The sequence below is a fragment of the Chrysochloris asiatica genome, unplaced genomic scaffold (assembly GCF_000296735.1).
Source record: "Chrysochloris asiatica unplaced genomic scaffold, ChrAsi1.0 scaffold00289, whole genome shotgun sequence".
Taxonomy (NCBI): Eukaryota; Metazoa; Chordata; class Mammalia; order Afrosoricida; family Chrysochloridae; genus Chrysochloris; species Chrysochloris asiatica.
Window position 1 is genome coordinate 2,391,113 of NW_006408807.1, and position 22,044 is coordinate 2,413,156.

At 42.0% G+C, this 22,044-nt stretch overlaps 1 protein-coding gene across 1 annotated transcript in view; it reads right to left on the minus strand.

The window, feature by feature from the left end:
- The window catches only part of WDFY4 (WDFY family member 4), a 561,873-nt gene that overhangs the window by 87,393 nt on the left and 452,436 nt on the right, over positions 1 to 22,044 (minus strand). Inside the window, exons 47-50 of the mRNA XM_006874619.1 lie at positions 8,195 to 8,237; positions 6,898 to 7,017; positions 4,820 to 4,937; positions 2,263 to 2,372 (exon numbers count right to left, since the gene is read on the minus strand). Of these exons, the coding sequence (XP_006874681.1) occupies positions 2,263 to 2,372; positions 4,820 to 4,937; positions 6,898 to 7,017; positions 8,195 to 8,237 (391 nt within the window). The remainder of the gene's footprint in view (positions 1 to 2,262; positions 2,373 to 4,819; positions 4,938 to 6,897; positions 7,018 to 8,194; positions 8,238 to 22,044) is intronic.

Consider the following 22,044-nt stretch of genomic DNA (forward strand, 5'->3'; position numbering starts at 1 on the left):
AACAACAACAAATCTTTATGGATTCCTCGTGTGGTGCTGTGGGTTAATGTGCTGGGCTGCAAAGTTGGTCTGAACTGCAAGATTGGCAGTTCAAGCTCACCAGCCGCTCCTGGGAAATCCTATGTAGGGTTGCTATGAGTCAAAACTGACTCAAGGGCACTTAACAAAAACAACAACAGTCTTTATGGGAGCAACTGGTGTAGGGTTGCCAGATAAAATACAGAAGGTTCAGCTGAACTTGAATTTCAGATAGACAATAAATAACTTTTCAATATAAGCCACTAGGTTTATATTGCACTGCCAATCTCCCATTAACAGTTGAATGCTTAACCATTGTATCACCAGAGCTCAGTCACCCTGGTTTAGAGCCTCTGAAACCAGTTTGGTCTGGTTACAAACAAACCAAACTTGTCTAAACCAATTGTGATTCACTTAAAAGTGGCTTTAACCTAAATCTCCTTGAAAGTTCAGAGCACACCTGTTTAGTCTGGCTCAGGCTAACTTGGAAAGTTCAGACTGTCCTGAATTGGCTTCAATCAAAGAAGATGATCTTGAACCAGTCTCTTCATGCTCTGATTAGAGCTGACCAATCCCATAGCCTATACTGTTTCTGTTTCATTCTCTCTCCTTCCTCCCAGTGGAAGCAGACCTTTAGCAACAGGTGATTCTTGGGGTTCTGGCTTTAATGCATTCGTTTTAGGGGGAAAGAGGACATTTTAAAAGCCTCCCGAGCCCCCGGTGAAAAGCAGCAATGGAAGCTATTACTATCATCATCAATGGTAATGATCATTTCTTGTGGATTAATGAGCAACATCTGGATGGGATTCCTGGCATAGGGTGAAGCACTGGGACCATTCTTTCTCAAAACAAAACTTACTTAAAATGCTTGTTGCCTGAGAAAGACTCAGGGGAAGTACACTTATTATTTTTGAGTGAATTTCCAGGGAGAGGGGGTTATACAATGTCTAGACAAAGCTTGCCATAAAGTACAAAGACGGCTGTGCCAAGAAACAAAAGACAGTAGGGTTTTGCTCCTGATTAGGAAAAGTGCCTTGCCCTATCTATATTATTCCTGCCCAGGGTCAAGTAGTTGGTGTTAGTGTTGACCCAGAGGGGCCAGGGTCCTATGAGTGCCACCTTGCTGATGAGGTGAGACCCAACCACAGTTCCTGAAGTCTGTACTTGTTCTTGAAGTTGTCATGCCTACCTATCCCTGCCTTCGTCTGTTACCCACTCCAAGTGAATGCTTTCCTTTCCATTGGACCAGTGTAAGGCCAGACCATAAACTTGGGCAGTGTGATCTATTCACTTTGGAATTGGCTGAGCCAGCCAGCTGCACTGAGCTACCAAAGACCCTCTCCACATAAGCTTTGCCCATGGAATAAAAGGTACTGTAAAATCAGGATCCTAGTAGATGGGGTTAGAAAGAGAGAGCGCAAAAGAATGCAAACTGTCAGGAGAGGAAGAGTGAGAGGTTGGAAGTCTCTTGCTAATCTTTGCCCTCACAACATTGCCCATGAGGGACTCTGTCCCAGGAATGCTCCCCTGCCTTGGAGGCATTCACCCATTCAGGAAACAACACTGGCTCACATATAGTTGGTTATAGGGTTGCCAGAGAAATACAAGAGGACCAGATCAACTTAAGTTTCAGATAGCCAACCAGTAACTTGTTAGTATAAACCATTGTTTAATCTGAAAATCATTGTATGTCTGAAATTTCCATTTAACTGGGCATCCTGTATTTTATTTGCTAAACCTAGCAACATTAAGGGTGTGAAGATCTGTTTGTTTATGGGTTGGTTCTTTCTTTGGTTAAGTTGTTTGTTCTAGTCTTCAAATATTTTGTTTGTCTTTTTAAGCTTTTTCACTTGTATTTAGCTTTAATGCATTCTGATGTCTTGAGTCATAGGTTTTTCATTGTTTTCATTTTGTCTTTGTTTTTCTAATCTTTGACCACCTACCTTTGCAAACTTCTGCTTTCCCTTTTCCACTAAAATGTACGTAGGTTAAGTTTTTTTTGTTTTTTTCTCTTTCATATCTCTTGTTCCTTATGTTTTAAAGTTCTTTTTACAAGATTCTGTTGGGCAGATATCCAGGTGTAGCTAAAAAGAGCAACCTGCCTTGCTGGGGTGGCGAGGGGGGGTTTGTCCCAGCACCCTAGGAAAAACATGAAGTGGTACTCTTGGGCTAAAGACGGATTTTCTAGCAGCAAGGTGCCCTCCATCCCTAAGCCTGGCACCTGGAAGCAGGGGGTGTGCTTACCTGCAGAGAGCAGAAGGCCTGGGTGAAGGGTGGCATCCGGATCAGGTAGGAGGCAACAATGATGGCCGAGGAGTAGTGAGTGTAGTAGTGGCACTGAACGGTGAGGTCTCCTGCAATGACAGGACAGTCCCTGAGGTCTGCGTCCTCACCCATGCTGCGCAGACACACATACACAGGCCCAACTTCTGAGAGCATCTGAAGGCCATTGTATGAGGGTCAGTAGCCACCATAGGGTGCAAAGCTCATTCAAGGCCAGCAGCTACACCACCCAGTCCCCAGGCTTCTGCCTTTAAGAATGTAGGGAAGACTCAGACCCTGGGAAAGTCAGACTCGAGGACTCTAGGTGAGGTAGTGCTCACATAAGGGGTATGTAGAAGACCCAGAATGCCTACAATTTCACCACCAACTCTTGCTCCTTTAGTTTTCTTCTCTGTGGGCAGAGACGACAGTTTGGGTCAGTGATGCCCCAGGGTGAGAGGAGATACAGACCTTCTCATTTCCTGGACTGAATGGGAACTGCCAGCATTGTGCCCTCGTCAGGGAAAGCCTGAGCCAGGACAGCCCAGGGGAAGATGCCTGTAGCCAGAGCTTGCAGCACTGAATGACAGGGAGTACCTGCCCCAGCTGCATGTCAGTTCTGACTCAGTGACCCTGTACAGGGTTTCCAAGGCTGTAAATCTTTATGGGAGCAGAAAGCCTCATCTTTCTCCCATGGAACAGCTGGTAGTTTCGAACTGCTAACCTTAAGGTTCACAGCCTGATTTGTAACCACTATTTGAACTTCAAGTTTGGCAGTTCAAGCTCACCAGCATCTCCTTGGAAACCCTATACAGGGTCGCTATGGGTTGGAACTGACTCGACGGCACTTAACAACAAAACAACAACAACATGCTACCAGAGCTCCTTAACAGTTCATAAGTACATGTCTTTTATTTAAATATGTTCTTTCAGAAAAAAATATAGCTATCAAATGCATGATAAAACTTCTTTTAAAAATACATATATTGAAGTCTAAGAACCAAGCAGACCTAAAGGAAAACAAAAGGCAACAATAATATAGATGGCCCGTGGGTATGACAAAACTTGTAAAGTTTTGGGAGTCTGGGAAATAGGTTCTAGAGTCAAATAAATGCAAGTCTTGCCATTTATAGGCTTTGTGATCTTGCACAAATTGCTGATTTAAATGTTCTTCCCTGTTAAATAAGCCACGGTACATTGGAAAACACATGACAACCTTGTCTGTCATTATTTTGTACTGAGGTGACTCGTGTGTTGTTATGATGCTGGAAGCTGTGCCAATGGTAGTTTAAGTACTGACAGGGCCGTCCAGGGTGGAGAAGGTTTACTTGAGCTTCCAGACTAAGACAGACTAGGAAGAAAGGTCTGGTGATCTATTTCCAAAAATAAGCCCCTGAAAACCTTTGGATCATGACAGAACACTGTCTGATTTGATTTGCATTCCACACAGGATCAGGAGGGGTCAGTTACTGGATGAGGACATCAAGTTTGGTGTTGTGGAGCTAGAGCAAGGGAGACCCTCAGTCAGAGGGTTAGTACACAACAGGGTACTCAACAGATTGGTGGCTGTCAAGGCGATGCAGGGTCCTGCAGCACTTTGTTCTGTTGCACACAAGGTCACCAGACACCAAAATTCTTCTGTAAAATCTACATACATTCGTTACAACATTATTGGAGTCCTGGTGTGGTGCTGTATAGTTTTGGTGCACTGGACTGTATAGTTGGTTTGAACCACCAGGTTCAAGGTCACAGCTGCTCCTCAGATACCTTATACAGGGTCACTATAGGGCAGAACTGACTTGACAGATCTTAACAACAACATTATTATTAATTGAGCGGGAACCTGTTTTGATTTTCTCCTTATTCTTTAATTACTGCTTCATTAAAAAAGAAAAACCCTGCTGAACTGGGTACACAAATACTAATTACCATACTATTGTACCTAAAACACCTGATAGTTTGACAAAATCAGTAACTATAAAAACACTGGCAGCAACAAAAACAGTGTGTGCATGGAGCAAGTGCAGACGAAATCATGTGATTCAAAGTGTCACTGTAATTGGGGAATAATGACAGTTCTGACCAGATAACATTAGAAGGTTCAAAAAGTAAATTGTTGGTAAGTGCTACCAAGTTGGTTCTGACTCATAGAGTGCCCATATAGGGTTTCCAAGGAGCTCTTGGTGGATTTGAACTGCAGACCCTGGGGTTCGCAGTCCAGTGCTGATCCTACAGCGCCATACCAGGAGTCCTAAAAGTAAATTACCATAGCCTGGTAGGTCTATTGATACATGCAAACTGGACTTATAAAAATGTCTTTGCTGTTCTAACTAACTGTAGGGGTATTTCCATAAAAATAATAAATTTCTGCTGAGAAACTGCACAGAAATTGTATAGACCTCCGACAGTATCATCGCTTATGGTCCACCCCACTGTACCTCTCTAGTAATGCCACTGCTAGGAGAATGACTAAATTGTTAACAACTAGCGTTTCCAGGCATTCAGATATTTCAGAAAAATCGAGCTGTAATCTACCCACCTTCGGTCTTCTCAACTTCTTTAAACCTCTGGATAAATTTCAGCTTTCTTTCCCTGCTCTGAGCCCCCATGGGCTTTGAAAGATCCCGGAAACTTTTGGGGTTTGTCAAGTTCAATGTCTAGAAGGCAGAAATGTGCAGTTGAGTTAACTCCTCCCTCACTGTCCCTTACTCTCGCCACCCCCCCTCCCAAGTCTTGAGGGGCCCAGAGAGACTCTGGAGTCAGGCTGTTTAGTTTTATGGTTCTCTTTATTGGTTTATTGTCATTTGGTCTGACCCCCCTCTGGTGATTAGCAGGCATGCAAGGGTTTTATGGTTGTGGAATCAGTGATCCACAAAGACTTAATAGGGGAGAGATGGAAAATAAGAGGAGGGAAAGATTGAGTTCATACTGAACCTGTTCCAAGTTGACCCAACTCTGAAGATTTTCTCCAGTTACCAGAAAGAGAGTTTTAAAAGAATCCCTGTTGTCTATAAGGTGTTTGTTTCCTGCTCTTACAGAGTAATTTACTTTTCTTGTTCTGAGTGCTTGCTTAGAATCACACTGATTTTGGTAGGATGTTAGTAGGGATCTGTTTGGAGAGAATATGAGGGTTTCATCCTCATTTTCTGAGGCAATGTCCTTCTAGACAATGAAAACATGGGTTGCTCTTCCCTTCATCTGTCCTTGGAGATGCAGACTGGAGAAATGAAGACTTTTCAGGAATCAGGTATACTCAGAGACATTTTCTTGGAGCAAAGATGCTCTATATGTTAGCAGAAAAGATGCATGGTCCTCAAGTCTCTGTATTTTTTATAGAATAAAGCATTTCTTTTTAACCATCTTTAAAATCAGCCATTGAAAACCAATAGGGAGCAAAGTTGTACTCTGACACACCTGGGGCATCCATGAATTGGAGTCAACTTGGTGGTAACTGGTTTTTGTTTCACTAGTAGGGATCCCATCCCAGCTCCGATGGGTGAGTGCCCCAATCTCAGAAACCTGTAGAGACCAAGTAGGTGCAAGAGTACACCAGGTCTCTTGTGAGACCCCAGAAAATGACAGGGATGTGGAGACGTACAATCATCTAAAGGGATGACTGAAACAGCTTTAGCAGATTTTGCCAGGTAAGAATGGAGCTTCATTGTTGCCACATCTCCTGATTGCCCCAAAGATATTAGGAATCCAGATATTTATGAAAAATCACCCAATTTTTAAATGTTGGTGAGAAAAAGTTTTTAAAATATAGGCTATGCATTAAACAAAACATACTTGCAAGCTACCCCTCTGCAATGTGTGAGTTAAAGCTGGGGTTTGCGGGTTTCATTTTTGAAATGCTTCCAACCTCAGGTGGGTCATTAGGATAAGAAGAAATACAGGGCTGGTGAGAAAAGCAGTTGCATTAAATGTCTGAAGTGAGGCTTAGAGGTCAAAGCCCCATTTCCCAAATCTGGGGGATCAGCCTTTCAAGTAATCCCATGCAGGACTGGCCAGGGAACTTTTCCTTTGATACATATGGCCCAGTATGTCTTCGGATGGTAAGAGCCAGGGTGTTAGGGCACTGCTCAGAGACCAGATCATCCCAGTGTCACCTTCCTTCCTGCCTGCGGAGGTCCAGGGATAGATACCAAGAGAGCTGAATGGTCTGGTCTTGCCTTCTGCATCTCCTAGCTCTATGCATTGCAGTCCAGGCCTTGGGGAAGCCCACATACTGTCAGTTCCGTCTACAGGAAGAGCAATTCCTTCTGTTTCTCTTCATGTTTATTCCAGAGCACACCTGCCTCCTTTGTGACACTCACCACCAGTGTGGGTCTATGGTGGCGTCTCAGTATATGGGGATCTTCATGAAAGTGAGTAAACCAAGCAGTCCTCTGTATGATGCTAGCAGCTGTACTATTCATGTGGTCCCTACAGGACCTGTATCCAGGCATCCAAATGTCAAAGACCTCCATGGAGAAATCGGAGCACCAATAACAGCCCTGGGGCTCAGGCCTGCAGTGAACCTCATGGAACTCTTTGCTTTCCCACTTAGGCTGTGCTGGCTAGCTTGGTACCAGACCCTCAGCACACCTGCACACTGTTAGATAGGAACCCCCTTACCTCTGAGGTGTAGTCAGCAAGAACCCAAGGATACACTGGATACTGCATGTAGTCATTGTAGGTCCTCCCAGCCAGTGTGTTGAGGTACATGAGATACTCAAAATTGCTGACTTCCCTTTTCTACCAGAAGAGACACACACACACACACACAAAGGCATAAATCACATGTGTCTGAACTTCACAGAGGTCTAGCTAGCAACCCTTTAAAGGAAGCCCTTTTCCTGTAGGTGTCAACTTGGCTGCTCCCATGAATCTCGGCCACCAGCCAACACCAACTCAGGAATATACACACTTTCAATAGGAACTGCAAAAATTTATTTAGGAAGCTAAATCTGCCTGAAAACAAGAGCACAGCTTAGCAGTCCAAAGTCAAGGCTAAAACCTCCTTTGTGTTTACTGCTGGATGTAATACTCAAAAGTTGATGAAATACACAAATGTTGTGGGTTAACTTATTATTGACCCATTTATGATTTAAAAAATAATAAATTGAGGGAAATCTTGGTAACAGAGAAGAGGTAGTCACTGAATTCAGAGGGAATGAGTTCACCAAGAGTGTCCTCCAGGACTTTCAGGGCTGCCTGTTCCCTGTCCCTGATTGTGGGATAACGGCCATGCCTAACAGCCCTCAGTCTCAAACCAAGAGAGGAATGGCATTTGGGAAAAATTCAACAGGGCCAGTAGGTGAAGGAAGAGTCTTATGTAGTTGTCATCTCTGATAATGGGACCTATATGCTTTCTTCCCATTGGTCTCCTCATTGGGAAAGGACTGCAGGAATAGGGACCCAGAGCCACTTTCTTGTTGCCACATGATCTCTAAGACTGACCCCTTGGGGTCTCTTCCTTTAACTCAGAACCCTTGAAAGACTGTCAGCCTCAGACAGGCTGGGAGTCACATGTGTCTGCCCTGGAACAATGTTCACTCACGCCCTTCCCGTGTTATATACGTCTTACACACATTCACACACCTTCATGGATAGAGCACGAGGGCAAGACCACAGAGGCATTGACTGCATTCACATACACGCATAATACACATATAGGTACACATATACACATGCAACACACACATGTGTGCACACACACAACACTCACCCCCCAGCTCTGACTCCAGTGCCCAAGCACCTCTTTTCATCACTGGGATTTCCTGAGGGAAATATTTCAGACTTTTGGGGCAAATTAAAAAACAACAAACAAGGTTTCTTGTGGAGTACTCCTTATACTTCTTTCATCATAGGGTCCTGAGCTATTTTCTGGTTTAACTCCTGAGGGCTGCCTTAGGCACAGGGGTAGCCTTACCTGCCACTTCTGCAGCATGGTTCTGTCTGAGCCAGGGTGTTTCCTGGGAAGAGAAAATGATGAAGGTGAGCACCCATCTCAAGGCATGAGCAAGGGAAGAAGTGTGGTGCCTTGTGGCTTGGTGGGGCAGGGCCTTCAGGAAAGTCACCCCCACCCCCCACTTTCTTACTTCCCACCCTCAAACTCCGAGGAGTTCCAAGCCAGTGCAGCAAAACTGCTGCCTATGTTCTCCTTGCCTTTACCCTGCCCAATCAGGGGTACAGTTTTGCAGCAACACCCCATTTATGTGACACAGAATATATGGTGCAGCCAGAGAAATGTGAGACAAGGCTGGGGTTCTTGTTCTCAACCACAGCCCGGAGCCTCCAAAACCACAGCTTGTTTTCTATGCTTTCTTTTCTCCTTTAAATATGAATACAGTACATGCACGTGGTAAAAGTCTTTGGGCAGTGCAAATGACTAATGGGCTCAACTTCTAGCTAAACAGGTTGGAGGCTAGAGTCAATCCAGAGGCACCTCAAAAAAAACAAACCTATCCATCTATTTCCAAAAACAAATCGCCACTGTAAACAGCCACAGTTTTGCTCTGGCACACACTGGGGCAACGTAAGTCAAAGTGGACTTGAAGGCAACTGGGAGTAAAAAGAAAACCACTGCCAACAATATTCACAGAAGGCCTGCAATCAGGAAGGCAACAGCTCCAAACTCTTGGCCTCACTCTTCTAAAAGTGTCCATAATTAACAGTTGCTTGTGTACTATTCTAGAAACAGTTTAACTAAATTCCTGTATATATGCTTATAGATTTTGAAATCTCTGACATCCATGGGCTCACGTTACATACAGTTTTCCCCCTGCTTCTGGTGCGCAGCTGCTCCCAGCACTCAGAGCTCACTCCTGTCCCTGTCGCAAGTAGCATAATGGCCAATGTGCTCTTCATCAATTGGGCCCTCAGCCTATACTGCACTTTGTTGTCACAAACAGGGCTCCATGACTGCCAAAGGACAGAACTCTTTCTTCCTTGATGAATGTAATCATGAGAGAAAGCTTCTAGCCATGGCATGACTGGATTAAATAGAGCCTTTTCAATTTGTGCCATACTATCAAATTCCTCTCTTTTAAAATTGTACCCATTTATACTTCCATAGATAAAAGGAAGAACTTCACATTCAACTGATGAAACATCATTTTGACTGTGCTGGTAGGCAAGAGCTGAAAAGTTCAATAAAATGAAGGGCTGAAAGGGTGTGGTCCGTGGCTTTGAGAGTGGGAGAGTAGTCATTCTGTATGCATGACCCTGAGTGTAACCATTTGGAGAATTTAACTAGTCTGCTTTGTTGTTGCTGCTGTTGTGTCGTTGAGTCGGTCCCAACCCATAGCAACCCTGTATAGTTTCTGAGGAGTAGCTGGTAAGGTTGAACCACGATGATATTGCAATTCAAACTGACTTTACAGTCCAGGGTGTTACCTCACAGCACCTGCTAAAGGTAAATATAATCCAGCACTGCCTGAAAGCATTTTACACACTCACTGTCCTAGTCTGCCCTGTCTTCTTAGGGATATGCTTTAACTATTGTTAGAATGTGACAGGTCACCAAGTTCTGCTTGGAGCCTGTTTGTGTAGCTGCTGATTAGGGGAAGCCATCTAGGCATATGCACTGAGAGAGTTAATCGAGTACCCCCTTATGATGTATTTATGGGAACCGATGACCACCTTGTGAATTCATGTGAAGGTTAGAATTATAAGGTTATAGCCCACCTGCACATTGGAAACTAATTAATACTGTTAAAATGAGTATAAATATTGCTTGTAAAAGATAGTCATTGGACACCAAGCCAACCTCTTTGCTGCAGGTGTTCCTTAAGTTAACTTCCTACTAATAAAGGCTTTTATTTCTTTGTTTATCTGGAGTGTTTGTTGTTGTTGTTAGGTGCCATTGAGTTGGTACCGACTCATAATGACTCTACACACAATAGAATGAAAAACTGCCTGAGCCTGCGCCAACCTCACAGTTGTTGCTACGTTTGAGTGTTTGTTAATTGGACTCAATCACTCCAGGGCCTCAGACCCAAGCTTTGGGATAAGCACTTCTCCTCTGCTCAGCCAGAACTCATTACTGGCTTTGAAGATCTGTTTCTTTGTCTCCATGGTATTCTCCTCCCAAGACCCGGTCTTTGTTCAAGATGTTCCACCAAATAAAATCATATCAAATATGCCACCATCCCCCATGCTGGCTGCAACCTTGTACAGATGTCCACTGACATCACACTCCATATAAAGGACCTGGTGTTTTTAGGGTAAGGGAAAAGCAGGAAAATTACTGGGGCAGCAGAAAAGTGGCATTGGGAAAAGATCAATAGAACAATAAAAACCCTCCAAATACAAGCAAGAGAGGAGCAGAATGTGGACAACAGATAGAATCTTTCTTAGCAGGTGGCAGGATATAAACAAAACAAAAACATCTATCTCCTTGCTAGGCAGTCAAGATACAAATAATCTCCTTTTGTGTTCAGAACCCAGCAGGGCTTGTGAGTCCTTCCTCCCTATTCAACAACCCAGCGGGAGTTGTGAACCATCAACTACACATGAATCTCCCCCTTAACCAGCTTTCAGCACAGACACAAAACTGGTTATGTCAAGTATCCCAGATGCCTCCATCACGGAATTCATCTTGAAATCCTAGACTCCCAGAATGCCAGATGCATGAGCAGCACGGGGAAAAGGAGAGACAGACGTGACTCACCAGAGCAGAACTACATAGACAGGAAAGCCCACCTTCCTTTTTGAAATCAAAACAAATGTTGTTGTAGAACACAACATTGTTGTCGAAAAATCTCATGTCAGTCTGTCAGCGCAGTGAGATGCTGCTGCCTATAGCATGTTTCCCTTGGCAAGTATTCTTGTTCTAATAAACCTCTTTCATATAATATATCATGACTTTCTAGTTATCTTTAGCTCAATAACAGTTGTAGTTCAGGTGATGGAATGTAGACTGCATGTGGCCTGGCTGGCCAAGTGCTGATGCAGGGGTTGTTTCTTCATCTTCCCATCAAAGCCTCAGCATCACACTATCTGTCCAAAAAGTGCCTGTTACAGGCCTTCCCAGTCCTCTGCACTTGACAGCAGCTTTTCCTTAAAGAGAAAGCAACTGCTGGGCTGGGAAGCACACTCTCTCCCAATTAGAAATTAAGCCCATTTTATTTTCTAATGTCCTTTTATTAGAATTTTTTTTGGGTCCATTTTATCCAACCTTCCAAACCTCAAAAATCAAAACAGTAGAGTCATAAAGAGTCTAAATGTATTTCTGTAATTTGCAAAGGCTCAGTCGAACATTTAGTTTTACAGCACCATATGGGCTGGTGCAATACCTCCTAGCTCTGAAGGGTAACCTGCTTTTACAGACCAGCACAGAGATATCATTGTTGATGTCCGATGAAAGCAGAGAATATCAGAAAGATGTTTACCTGTGCTTTACTGACTATGCAAAGGCTTTTGGTTGTGTGGATCATGACAAGCTATGGACAACATTGTGAAGTATGAATATTCCAGAACTCTTAATTGTGCTCATGAGGAATCTGTACCTGGACCAAGTGGCAGTTGTTTGAACAGAACATGGGAACACAGAATGGTTTAAAATCAAGAAAGGTGTGTGGCAGGGTTGTATTCTTTCACCATACTTATGAAACCTGTATGCTGAGCAAATAATCCAAGAAGCTGGGTTCTATGAAGCAAAACATGGCATCAGGATTGGAGGAAGAGTCATTAACAACCTATGATATGCAGATGATACAACCTTACTTGCTGAAAGTGAAGAGGATTTAAAACATTTACTGATGAAGATCAAAGAGCACAGCCTTCAGTATGGATTACATCTCAATGTCAAGAAAACAAAAAGCCTCACCACTGGACCAATAAACAACATTCTAATTAACGGAGAAAAGATTGAAGTTGTCAAGGACTTCATTCTTCTTGGATCAACTACCAACACTCATGGAAGCAGCAGTCAAGCAATCAAATGATGTATTGCATTAAGCAAATCTGCTGCACAAGACCTTTTTAAAGTGTTGAAGAGCAAAGATGTCAGCTTGAAGACTAAGGTGCACCTGACCCAAGCCATGGTATTTTCAATAACCTCGTATTCATGCAAAAGCTAGACAGTGAATAAGGAAGACCGTAGAAGAATTGATGCTTTAGAGTTATGGTGTTGGAGAAGAATATTGAAAATGCCATGGGCTGCCAAAAGAACCAATAGATCCATTTTGGAAGAAGTGCAGCCAGAGTGCTCCTTGGAAGCCAAGATGGCTAAACTTCGTCTCTCATACTTCAGACATATTGTCAGGAGGGACCAGTTGCTGGAGAAGGATATAATGTTTGGTAAGGTGGAGGGTCAGAGAAAAAGAGGAAGACCCCCAGTGATATGGATTGGCCAAGTGGCAGCATCGACGGACTCAAGCCTGGCAACAGTAGTAAGATTGGCCCAGGATCGGCCAGTGTTTCGGTCTGCTGTGCATAAGATCATTACGAGTCGGTACCAACTCGATGGCACCTAACAACAACAACAACAGACCCGGGTTGCACAGGGAGGACGTGTGTTAAATCCTGTGGAGCTGTAAAGGCCTGAGGAAACATGCTAATTTCGCTACTTCATTTTCAAGTTTGACAGGGGAGTAGAATTTTTAAGGGTCAGGAAAAGAGAGAGGTCATCTCTGTCATCTTCCTTTTCAGAAAAGGTTCTAGAATTTTATCCATGGCCTGTTGTGATGTCACCAAGGAGAATGGTGTGCAAACAGCATCCCATTGTTCATGTCACCGGCTGTGAGCTCCAAGGAAGGTCCATCTGCCTCATTCCCAGCTGAGAAAGACACCACTCCCAGCAGTGCTTAGATACGAGACCAAAAGTGAGTTCTGGTTTACAAAAATCTATGAATCTGAATCTATAAATAGAATACATTTTTAACATATATTTATATCCACACCTAAAGATGAGGCCTTCTTCTCTTATAAAGATTTACAGCCTGGGAGTCACTGTGGGAACAGCTTTATGAAGCCCAACCACCACTACAAGTGCGAGGACAGGGCCACCTCCAAGTCTGTATGGAGTACAGGGCAAGAGTCACAGTTCTCAGGAAATTGGGGAGCTAACTGTGAAGGACTAAGAACATGGTGGTTGTGTGCCACTGAGTCGATTCTGACTCTATATAGATCTTTGATCTTCATCAGTAAATGTTTTAAGTCCTCTTCACTTTCAGCAAGCAAGGTTGTATCATCTGCTATCTATATACAAGGCTGTAAACCTTTATAAGAACAGAAATCCCTATCTTTCTCTTTCAGAAACTGCTGACCATTTGGTTACTGCTGCTGTTGTTGTTGTTAAGTGCTGTTGAGTTGGTTCCGACCCATAGCAACCCCGTATAGATAGGGTTTCTAAGGAACAACTGGGAGCTTGAACCACCGACCTTGCAGTTTCAAGTGATTTTGCAGTGCGGCGCATTAACCCACACCACCACACCAGGACTCCTATTTGGTTAGTAGCCCAACTCACAACCAACTATTTACCAGGGCTTGCTTTTTCTCTGTATATAATTGCTTTTAATATTATGAATCAAATTATCCAAGTGAATATCTTATTTTTAGAGTTTTAAATAAAAGAAGATGTACATTTGACTAAAAATTAAGCTCTCTTGAGGGATGGAGGGGGCCTTGTGAGACTGAGCACTGGCTTTGGAGTTAGCCAAACCTGGGTCAGACTCCTGCCTCTACCACTTACTGACACGGGACAGTATACTCTCTCAGAATGTTGCTATTGCTGCCTTGAAACACACAGGTGTTCCCTGAGATCAAATGCCCTCAAGGGTCTGGGTAAGTCTAGCACAGGTGTGGGCATGGGACTCCTTGGTCATGGTGGTAGTGGGGTGCTGTGGAGTAGGTTCCGATTCATAGTCTCCAGCAAGAGAAGTCAAGAGAAGTGTTGGAAGTATAATCCCCTCTTTCATTTTTTTCTAGTCAGAAAACCAATTTTAGGTTACTTGAACTCTAATTTTCAGATATAGGTCAATAAAAGCCCATGAGGAGGCATACACTTTCAGACATCGATTTCATCCTGTATTGACTTTTATGTTGTAACTTCCTGTTTTTCTTCAATTCTTTAATATATAGAAACCTTCTAATAATAATACCTAGTAACTAACATCTTATAGATTGCACACAGACTTTTCATCTATTGCCTAATTTCCAGAAAGACTCATGAAGTAGCTGTCACTTCCATGTACAGATAGCAAACAGGCATGGGGTGAGAAACTAAGCATGTGATAGACTGTTGGGGCCTAACTCAAGGCCTGGAGCCTCTGGGTGGTGCAAATGGTTAACACACTCAGCTGCTAACCTCATGCTTTGGACTCTTTCAGAGCTGCCTGCATAAAGAAAGGCCTGGTGATTTACTTCTGAAAACTCAGCCATCAAAAACCCTTGAAGCTTAATATTAGGACAAACATGGAGTTTCTGTGTTGACTTGATGGCAACTGACTTTTTATCCTATGACCTGACACAGCCTAACTCAGTGAACATCTAACATAATTGAGCTGTTGAAAGTATTTGGTAAAACTGGAACTCGAGCCCAAATATCCTAACTCTGAAGATTAGGTCTTCCCTATGTAGAGGGGAAAATAAAACAAAAACACACAGATACACACACAGACACAGACACACATACCTTCCCAAATAAGAGCAGAACCTGATTTCTGATTGGATTAAAAGGTAGTCCTGGTGTGGTGCTATGGGTTAATGTGCTGTACTGCAAGGTTGTTTGAACCACGAGGTCAGTGGTTCAAGCTCACCAACCACTCCTCAGAAACCCCATACAGGGTCACTATGAGTCAGAGCTGACTCCATGACACTTAACAATAGCAACCCGACAAGCAAGTACTGTGGAGTCGGTTCGAATTCATAGCAATGCTATATATGGTTTCTGAGGCTTTAAATCTGCAGGGAGCAGAAAGCCTAACATTACTGAATTGTTATTGCATTTCTAGGTCATAAAAGTGAAGCTGTAGATGTTTTAAAAGTGTGGAAAGTTATACAACCCAAAGTTACCTCCAGGTGTTGGAATTATGAGTAGTTTTAGTTTTAATAAATTTTTACATATTTGCATTTAAAACTTTTTGTATATATCTTCTTATTTGAAATATTGATTTTATTTTTACTTATCTATGTTTTATGATTTTATATTATTTATTTTCTACTTTAAATCATGCATTTTTTGTATATTCTAATTCTAAGTACAACCTAATGCGGTGTAGTAGGATTTCAAATAAGTTTTAATTTTCCAATTATTTTCACTTTCCAACTCATTTAATTCCATTTATTTTCAAAATAAAATTTAATTTAATTTAAATTAGAATTCATACAAAATTTAAATTTTTTATAGTTAAGTATTAAAATCATTATAGCATAAATGATTTCTAATTTAATGTTTTCATTTTTATTTAAAAATTTACATAATTTAGTTTGTGATTTTGTACTTTCCCTTTATGTTTATGTTAATTTTGGAATTTGTTTTATTTTATATATTTGATAAATGTTTATTTTCTGATGGATTGTATTTTAAATAGTGACTTTTTTTTCTATTTGCATATGCATTTTCTAATTTTTCTACAGTGTTATTACTACATAGTAATTTGATTTGCTTTTGCCTAGTTTCTTAATTTCTGAGGATCTAATTTCAAGGAGTCCTGGTATGGCACTATAGGATAAACACTGGACTGCAAGGTTGGTGGTTCAAAATCACCAGCTGCTCCTCAGAAACCCTATATGGGGTCGCTATGAATCAGAACTGACATGACAGCAATCATCATCAACAACAACAATTTCGAGGAAAGACAAGTCTAAAAGGAAAAACTGCAAATGTACAGATAATATATTGATTGCAGCCTTTTTCTTGGTGGTGTCAAAATCGTAATGAGAGGAAAAGCACATTTCTCCAGATTCATTATTGTGCATTCATTCAAAATGTGGACTTTAATTTAGGACAAAGGATTATAGAATTGTATGCTTTTATAAACCTTATATAGTTACTCTGTTTTTGTTGGGTGAACAAGGTGTAAAAGAGAAAAGAAAACAATAACTAAATCAATTTAAATACACAGATAAAAACCAAAAATCCAAATCCATTGCTATTGGGTCATTCCCACTCTACAAAAGGAAACCCTCTCAAAAACCAAAGGCAGAAAAATACTTAAACAAATTACAAGAAAGCCAAACCATAGTTTATGACTCTTTGTTGTTGTTAAGTACCATCAAGTCAGTTCCGATTCATACTGATCCTGTACAGGGTTTCCGAGCAGCAAGTGGTAGGTTTGAACTGCCGATCTTGCGGTTTGCCATCCAGTACTGATTCTACAACACCACACCAGGATGAATTACGATTTTTGTCTCTTATAAGAGGTATGTTATTGCTGTTGTTCAGTGCCTTCGAGTCAGTTCCAATGCATAGCAACTCTGTATAGGGTTTCCAAGGAGCAGCTTGGTAGGTTGGAACTGCCAACCTTGTGGCTTTCAGTCCAGGGCTGAGCCCACAGCACCACACCAGGCATACTATAAGAGGGTATATTTGAGCCATGTCCCCCTCAGATGCTGTGTGTTGTGAAATCACAAGTCAGAACTATAAGACAGTAGAATCGTTCCATAGTTCACCAGATTGCATTTCTTTATAGGAGCAGATATTTTCTTCTGCAGAGCCATTGGTGGGGTTCAAACTGATAACCTTTCAGAAAGCAGCTAAGTGCTTAACCATTGTGCCACCAGGACTCCAAACACAACTGCTCTCCCACCCCAGTGTTAGGCAAACCTAGGAATAAAAATTCAGTATCCAGAATTCCAGAGATCAGATGGAAGCAGGTTTGACAGGAAATTGAGGTATCCCAGAGAAGTTTTCAATTGTTGACCTGTCATTTTACCTTGTAGACTGGCATCAAGACTATGCTAATTTACTCTGCGTCTCAAGCCTCTTGTTGCCAAGTGTTGCCAAGTGACAAAGTTTCACAGTTGGAGGAGAAGGAACTGGGACAAACTGGGTAAGTTTTACTACGGTGGTGGTCTTGTGTTTATTACTGTATGCTTAGCTTTGCTAAACAACAACTGCTTCAAACTCTGCTTTTTCACTCTATTCCTTAGACTAAGCAACTTTGGGATTGCTGGTTCTCTTGGTATGCTTTATTTACAAACTCTAGACACTAGCTAATTCATTATTCAGGAGAGGAGGATAGCTGCCTGGAGTCCCAGTGAGGACATAGACGGGGTCTTGGTGTCTGAGGAGCCATGGGCAAGCCTATTAATTTTGGGGTTCCCATTTATTCTTTTTCCAAAGTCTAGGTTTCCTTGAGCATTTTGCTGTTTCTCCAGCAGCAGAAGACCTTTGGTTAAGCTGCTTTTTTTCACCAAACCAATTGCCCTTCTAAGGAAACTGGAACAGGCATAGTGGTTCCTTCAGGCAGCTCAGAACCAGTTAAAGGAACTTGAGAAGAACCCACACTCCATCTTGTGATAAATTTGCTTTATGGTTCAGTGTATAATTCTCATCTTCCACCTGGGAGGCCTGGGTTCAATTCCTGGACAGTGCACTTTATGTACTATCTGTCAGTTGGAGGCTTGTGAGTTACTATGATGCTGCACAGGTTTTGATGGCATCTTCCACACTAAGAAGACAGAAAACTTGATAATCTACTTTTGAAAATTAGCCCATGAAAACCTATGGATCACAATGGTTTGACCCACAACCCATCAAGGGATGGCACAAAAATAGGAAATGTGCATGGCATCATCATATATGTACTGGGAGCCGACCTGACCACAGCTAACAACTAAACTCTAGAACCCACCAAGAAAATGCTGGTGCTGGACCTTGGTTCTCTTCCTTATTTGCACGGCAGTTATAGCAGAAAAAAGGAAGTCTACACCATATTGTCTCTGTGACTTTGGACAAGTTATACTTGGCTTCTCAGAACCTCAGTTACTTCATCAGTGTAGTAGAAGACTAATGAATTCACCAGGCAACTAAAAGAATTACTTTTCACACTTGTAAAGTCCCTGGGTGGTGCAAATGGTTAACATGCTAAAATGCTATCTGAAAGGATGGAGACTGAAGTGTATCCAGAGGCACCTCAAAAGAAATGACTGGCAGTCTGCTCTCAAAGAAAAAATCAGCCACTGACAACTCGACTGAGCACAATGGTACTGAGAAACACATGGGAGCACTGTCAGGCAGTCAACTTGACAGCAACGGGAATTAGTGATCAGTAAAATCCATACATATACCGACAAATCAGGAATCTAATTGAAATGTGTTCACATTGATGCCTGTAGTGTCACTACAGAGCTGCAGAGAGCCTGGCGCATAGTAAGTTCTTAATGCATTTGTGAATTGCAAGACTGTCATGTGAACCAAGAACTGAATAACAGCTCCTGTGTAATGAAATAAAGATTAGGAAAAATATGCAAAAGTTATACATCTAGATAGGGATGGACCTTTGAGCTGAGGTAATTCTGCTGCCTTCTAGGGTAGAAGGGAGGAGACATGACAGGGTTGAGTATCTAGACACCAGTTTGTTAATACCTGTTGTTTGGTGGCTCCAAGTGTCCCCCACTACTGTCAAATGCCACAAGGCTAGTGACCTACAAGAAGAGTAACCTCATGATCTTACCTTCCACACATCAGCTGGTGGGAGAGTCAAAGGTAGGGGATCTGTAAAGGCAGGAGAAACTGAACCACACCCCTCCCCAATTTTAATGTTCATTTTGTTGCCAAATCAATATATGGTCAATGTTTTAGTTCACAAGCCCTCTTCCAGTCTTAAATAATGCACCTCATCTCACCCCCAGAGCTGAGTATGACAACCTAGATATGACTTCTTTTTTGGTGAGAGACAATCTATCAGAATGGGTTTATCTGGAAGAGGATGAAAGTCCACTGCAGGATCTAGCTGCAGTTATGCCAGGGTCTGGAAAACATGATGAGTCAGGAGTTTACCTGTCTGCCAGAGAATCAAATTTATTGCAGAACATTGAAAATTCAGACTCTAGTGGAAAAGCCAAACAACAGTTAAGCCCACAGTGAATTTGACAAGGGACAAGTTCTCAAGGTCTCAGGGTTTTATCTGTGAAGTAGAATGGATGAATTAAATGAGATAATGCACAGAAAGTGCTTACATACAGTTGTTATTGCTAAGTGCCTTCCAATTGGTTCTGACTCATAACAACCTTGTATAGGTTTCAGAGACTTTAAGTGTTTTCAGGAGCAGAAAGTCTCATCTTTCTCCCATGGAGTAGCTGGTGGGCTCAAATCGCTGAACAAGGGCTTCACAGTTCAGTGTTTATCTTACAGAATCACTGCGCTCCCCATACGGTGCTGGTTGTTGGTTTTGACTCATAGTGACACAATGAATATAGGGTTTTTAAGGAGTGCCTGGTGGGTTTGAACTGTCAGCCTTGTGGCTAGTAGTTAGTCCAGTGCTTATCCTACAGCACCACTCCAAGACTTAATAAAAAAAGAAGGGAAACTAAAAAGGCCAGGGTCCACTAGAAGTCTCAGCCTGCTCTTGAATTCTTTTCCTTGCCTGATCCACATAATAACACCCAGAACACTGCTCCATAGATTTGCTGCCATACCATATCCTAAATCTGTATAGTCTTCCCACCACTTCTACCACTCAGTACTCCATCCTATTGCCTCACTGGCCTTCTTTCCTCTATTCTCACATCCATATCTCTATTGTCTCTATGATACCCAGCATAATACTTACACCCACTATTTGTCATCTGTTCCAGATCCCAGGGTCCACCCTCATACAGGCCTTACCATACATACCCTGTTCTAATCTTCTCTCCACTCTTCCTTGTTCCAGTACTCCAGCCACACCAACCCCAAGTTCTTCCCCACTGATAAAACTTTTGCACTTGGTATGTACTCTTCCATGGATATCGTTCCCCAGACCTTACCATGTGGTTGCCTCTTATCAGGAGTCCTGGTGTGACACTGTAGGATAAGCACTCAGTCTCAAGGTTGGTTTGAGGTTCAAACTCACCAGACACTCTTCAGAAACCCTATACAGGGTCGCTGTGAGTCAGAGCCAACTCAATTTCACTTAACAACAACAAAAGTCTCTTGACATATAGGTTCTAGCTCAAATGTTGCCTTCTCAGAGAGGACTTCACCCCCATTCCTTCTGTTCTTGATGTACTCATCATTGAGTTTTTTGTTTGTTTTGTTTTTTCAGAGTATTTACATCAACTAAAGTAGTTAGTCTTGCTTTGTTTGTTTGTTTGACTTGCTTTCCCCACCCCGCTCTAGAATGAAAGTTTCATGAGGAAGAAAATGGTGTCTATCTTCTTCACTGTGTACCTTCTGATTCAAATAAAAACTGTTGTATGACTAGATAGATAAGGGAGTAGCTTAAGCTTATGGAGCTCTAGAGGTTGAAAGTGGAAAAAGGTATAATCATAGCTACAAGTTGCTATTACTATTATAATTAACTTTCTTTTATTGTTATCATCATTAGTAATTTATGAGTTTTTAAAAGGTTGCAATGACTTTGTGTTTGGGAATTATCAAAGATTATTCCCCAAATCTTAAATCTGGTAATAATAAACAATCAGTGTGTCCTGGAAATGCATAATTTGAAGGAGACAATACTATAGTATTGAATGAATCTAGCAGCATTTCCTAGATAACATAAACCCCACTCATTAATTAGAACAGAAGTTACCATTCTTTACATATTTGCTGCATGCTAGTCACTTAAGGAGCTCTGGTAGCATAGTGGTTATGAATCCGGCTGCGAACCATAAGGTCGGCAGTTCAAAATTACCAGCTGTTCTGCAGGAGAAGATGAGGCTTTCTGCTCCCGTAAAGATTTACAACCTCAGAAACCCTGTACAGGTTTGTTATGAGTCGGAACTGACTCCACAGCACATAACAACAAAGTCATTTAACACACAGTCATAATGTCGCTTACCTTCACAACCTACATTTTCTCTGTTTTGTAGATCAGTAAATTTAGGTTAGATGTTTTACAAGGTTAACATTGAACAAGGTTAACATTGGAGATGTTTCTCTGCTATTCACAAGGTTTTAAGTGACTAAATATTTGGAAGCAGTTCATCTCTCCTTCTTCCTAGTCTGTCTCCTCCTGGAAGCTCATCTGAAACGTGTCCACCACGGGTGATCCTGCTGGTATTTAAAATACCTGTGGCATAGCTTCCAGAATCACAACAACTCACAAGCCACCACAGTATGACAAACTGACAGGGCTGCCTCCTTAAAGTAGAGTTGACCATAATTACATGAATCGAGTAAAGCCTGTGGGAGTAAAGCCAAGGGACATTCATTTGCTTATGGGGCACAACTCAAAATGAAGCGAAACAGCTGTAAATATCTATTAATAATCAGAACATGGAATGTATGAAGTATGAATCTAGGTATATTGGAAATTGTCAAAAATGAAATGCAACTCATAAACATTGATATCTTATGCATTAGTGAGCTGAAATGGACTGGCTTTGGTAATTTTGAATCTGACAACCACATGGTTTACTATGCAGGGAATGACCAATTGAAGAGGAATGGTGTTGCATCCACTGTCAAAAAGAACATATCCAGATCAGTCATGAGGTACAATGCTGTATGTGATAGGATAATATCCATGCGGCTACAGTGAAGACTAAGGAGCTCTGGTAGTGTAGTGGTTACAAATTGGGCTGTGAACCGAAAGGTCAGCAGTTCGAAACTACCAGCTGTTCCGCAGGAGAAAGATGAGGCGTTCTGCTCCCGTAAAGATTTACAGCCTCGGAAACCCTGTACAG